Raw genomic sequence first — 2,500 nt, forward strand, 5'->3', positions numbered from 1 at the left:
AAGAGCCAGCCAATCGGAATGTAGAGAGTGTCCACCACCACCACCACCATCACGAACCAGACTGGAGGGTGTGGCCCTCTGAAGCCCAGAGCCCTGAGGACTTCCCCCACCCCCCAGGAGGGGGCGCCCCTTCACCTCCAGACCAGCCAAGGGTCTTAGAGCTCACCAGACCGCTCCTCACACCCACACCCGACCAACAGAGACAAGACGAGCACCATGCAAGCCTGGTCATTAGAGAGCAGAGCCAATCAGAACAGACCATGAGGGAGCAGAGCCAATCAGAGCACAGTGAAGAGGTACAGTGCCAGATCCAATTCAGTGAAAGGGATGGGAACCAATCAGAGCAGCAGAGGGATGGGAACCAATCCAAGCACAGTGAGAAGGGTCAGAACCAATCAGATGACTGTGGGAGGAGCCAATCAGAGCTGGAGAGAGATCAGAGCCAATGGGACGGAAGAGAAACCCAGATGAAGACTCGCTGGGAGGAGCAGGGCCGAGACGAGAGGAGAGGCAGAGGAGGCCAGGAGTGTGTGGGTCAGAACCAATCAGAGCACTGTGATAGCAGCCAATCAGAGCTGGAGAGAGGCCAGGAGTGTGTGACGGACGCACGGCAGGAAGAGGACCAGGGTACGAGGGAGAGTGGGGGGCAAGAAAGGGAGTTTATGATGGACCGAAGCCCCTCCCATCCCCCCTCTAAGAGCTTTCATTGGCAGAGGGATGGGGTGTGGGCGGAGACCCAGTGGAACCCCCCTCTGGCCACTCAGAACTCCCTGTCGGAGAGCTGTAGGCCCCGCCCTGCTGAGGGCTCACAGGCTGGGATCCTGCCGTACTGGTCTGAGCGACCACATCAGGCCACACCCACTCCTCTTGTCACACCTCTTTACCAGGATACAGTCAACAATCAGACCACACCCACACATGCCACGCCCTTTCACCAGACCACACCCACTCCTCTTGTCACACCTCTTTACCAGGCCACACCCACTCCTCTTGTCACACCTCTTTACCAGGATACAGTCAACAATCTGACCACACCCACAAATGCCACGCCCTTTCAGCAGACCACACCCACTCCTCTTGTCACACCTCTTTACCAGGCCACACCCACTCCTCTTGTCACACCTCTTTACCAGGATACAGTCAACAATCTGACCACACCCACAAATGCCACGCCCTTTCACCAGACCACACCCACTCCTCTTGTCACACCTCTTTACCAGGCCACACCCACTCCTCTTGTCACACCTCTTTACCAGGATACAGTCAACAATCTGACCACACCCACAAATGCCACGCCCTTTCATCAGACCACACCCACACATGCCACGCCCTTTCATCTGACCACACCCACTCATGCTATGCCCTTTCATCAGGCCACACCCCTTCGACAGGTGTCTGTTGGGTCCCGGCTGCACCGCTATGATGAACAGTCGGGCAGCGAGAGTGACGGGGAGGACGGCCAATGGGAGGCTACTTCCCCCATCAGGGAGGAGGAGGAGGAGGAGCTTCAGGACCATCAGTCAGCTCTGATGGGACTGTTAGACTCTGTTTCATCCAATCAGAAAGCCCCGATGGAGCCGGTTCCATTCAATCAAACTGCAGGGATGGAGTCTGTTCTTTCCAATCAGAGTGTGGGGGTGGAGTCTGTTCCATCCAATCAGTCTGCAGGGATAGAGTCTGTCCTGTCCAATCAGAGTGTGGGGGTGGAGTCTGTTCCATCTACTGAGAATGTAGGGCTGAAGTCTGTGCGTGACGGTGGAGATGTGTGTGACGGTGGAGATGTGGTCTCTGTGCGTGACGTGTGTGACGGTGGAGATGTGGTCTCTGTGTGTGACGGTGGAGATGTGGTCTCTGTGCGTGACGGGCGTGACGGTGGAGATGTGTGTGACGGGCGTGACGGGCGTGACGGTGGAGATGTGGTCTCTGTCTCTGTGTGTGATGGTGGAGATGTGGTCTCTGTGCGTGACGGGCGTGACAGTGGAGATGTGGTCTCTGTGCGTGACGGGCGTGACAGTGGAGATGTGGTCTCTGTGCGTGACGGGCGTGACGGTGGAGATGTGGTCTCTCAGGCCATCCGGGACATCAGAGAGGCCGTGGAGAAGGGGAAGCAGCGGGCGGTGCGATCGCGGTACACCCCTGACGCCCCCTCTGAGCCAGTGTGGGTGATGAGACCCCCCTCCCCCGAAACGGATAAGATCCCCCTCTACCACTGCACCCACCAATCAGACAACAACCTGCTTTACCACTGTCAGCCTCCCACCCAATCAGACAACAACCTGCTTTACCACTGTCAGCCAACCGCCCAATCAGACAACAACCACTTGTACCGCTGCCCCACCCAATCAGAGAACAATCTGCTTTACCACTGTCAGCCAACCGCCCAATCGGACGCCAGCCCCCTCTACCACCGTCCCCTCCTCCCACATGCAGACTCCAGCCCACTGCTGCAGCGCCTGCAGAGAGAGGTTGGTAACGCACACACACACACACACACACACAC

At 57.5% G+C, this 2,500-nt stretch overlaps 1 protein-coding gene across 1 annotated transcript in view; it reads left to right on the forward strand.

Moving 5' to 3' along the window:
• LOC105910443 overlaps window positions 1-2,500 on the forward strand; it is a 12,538-nt gene that overhangs the window by 604 nt on the left and 9,434 nt on the right. Inside the window, exon 1 of the mRNA XM_031558223.1 lies at window positions 1-2,465. This exon is cut by the window's left edge and continues 604 nt beyond it. Coding sequence (XP_031414083.1) covers window positions 1-2,465 — 2,465 coding nt within the window. The remainder of the gene's footprint in view (window positions 2,466-2,500) is intronic.

Source organism: Clupea harengus, chromosome 21, assembly GCF_900700415.2.
Source record: "Clupea harengus chromosome 21, Ch_v2.0.2, whole genome shotgun sequence".
Classification (NCBI taxonomy): domain Eukaryota; kingdom Metazoa; phylum Chordata; class Actinopteri; order Clupeiformes; family Clupeidae; genus Clupea; species Clupea harengus.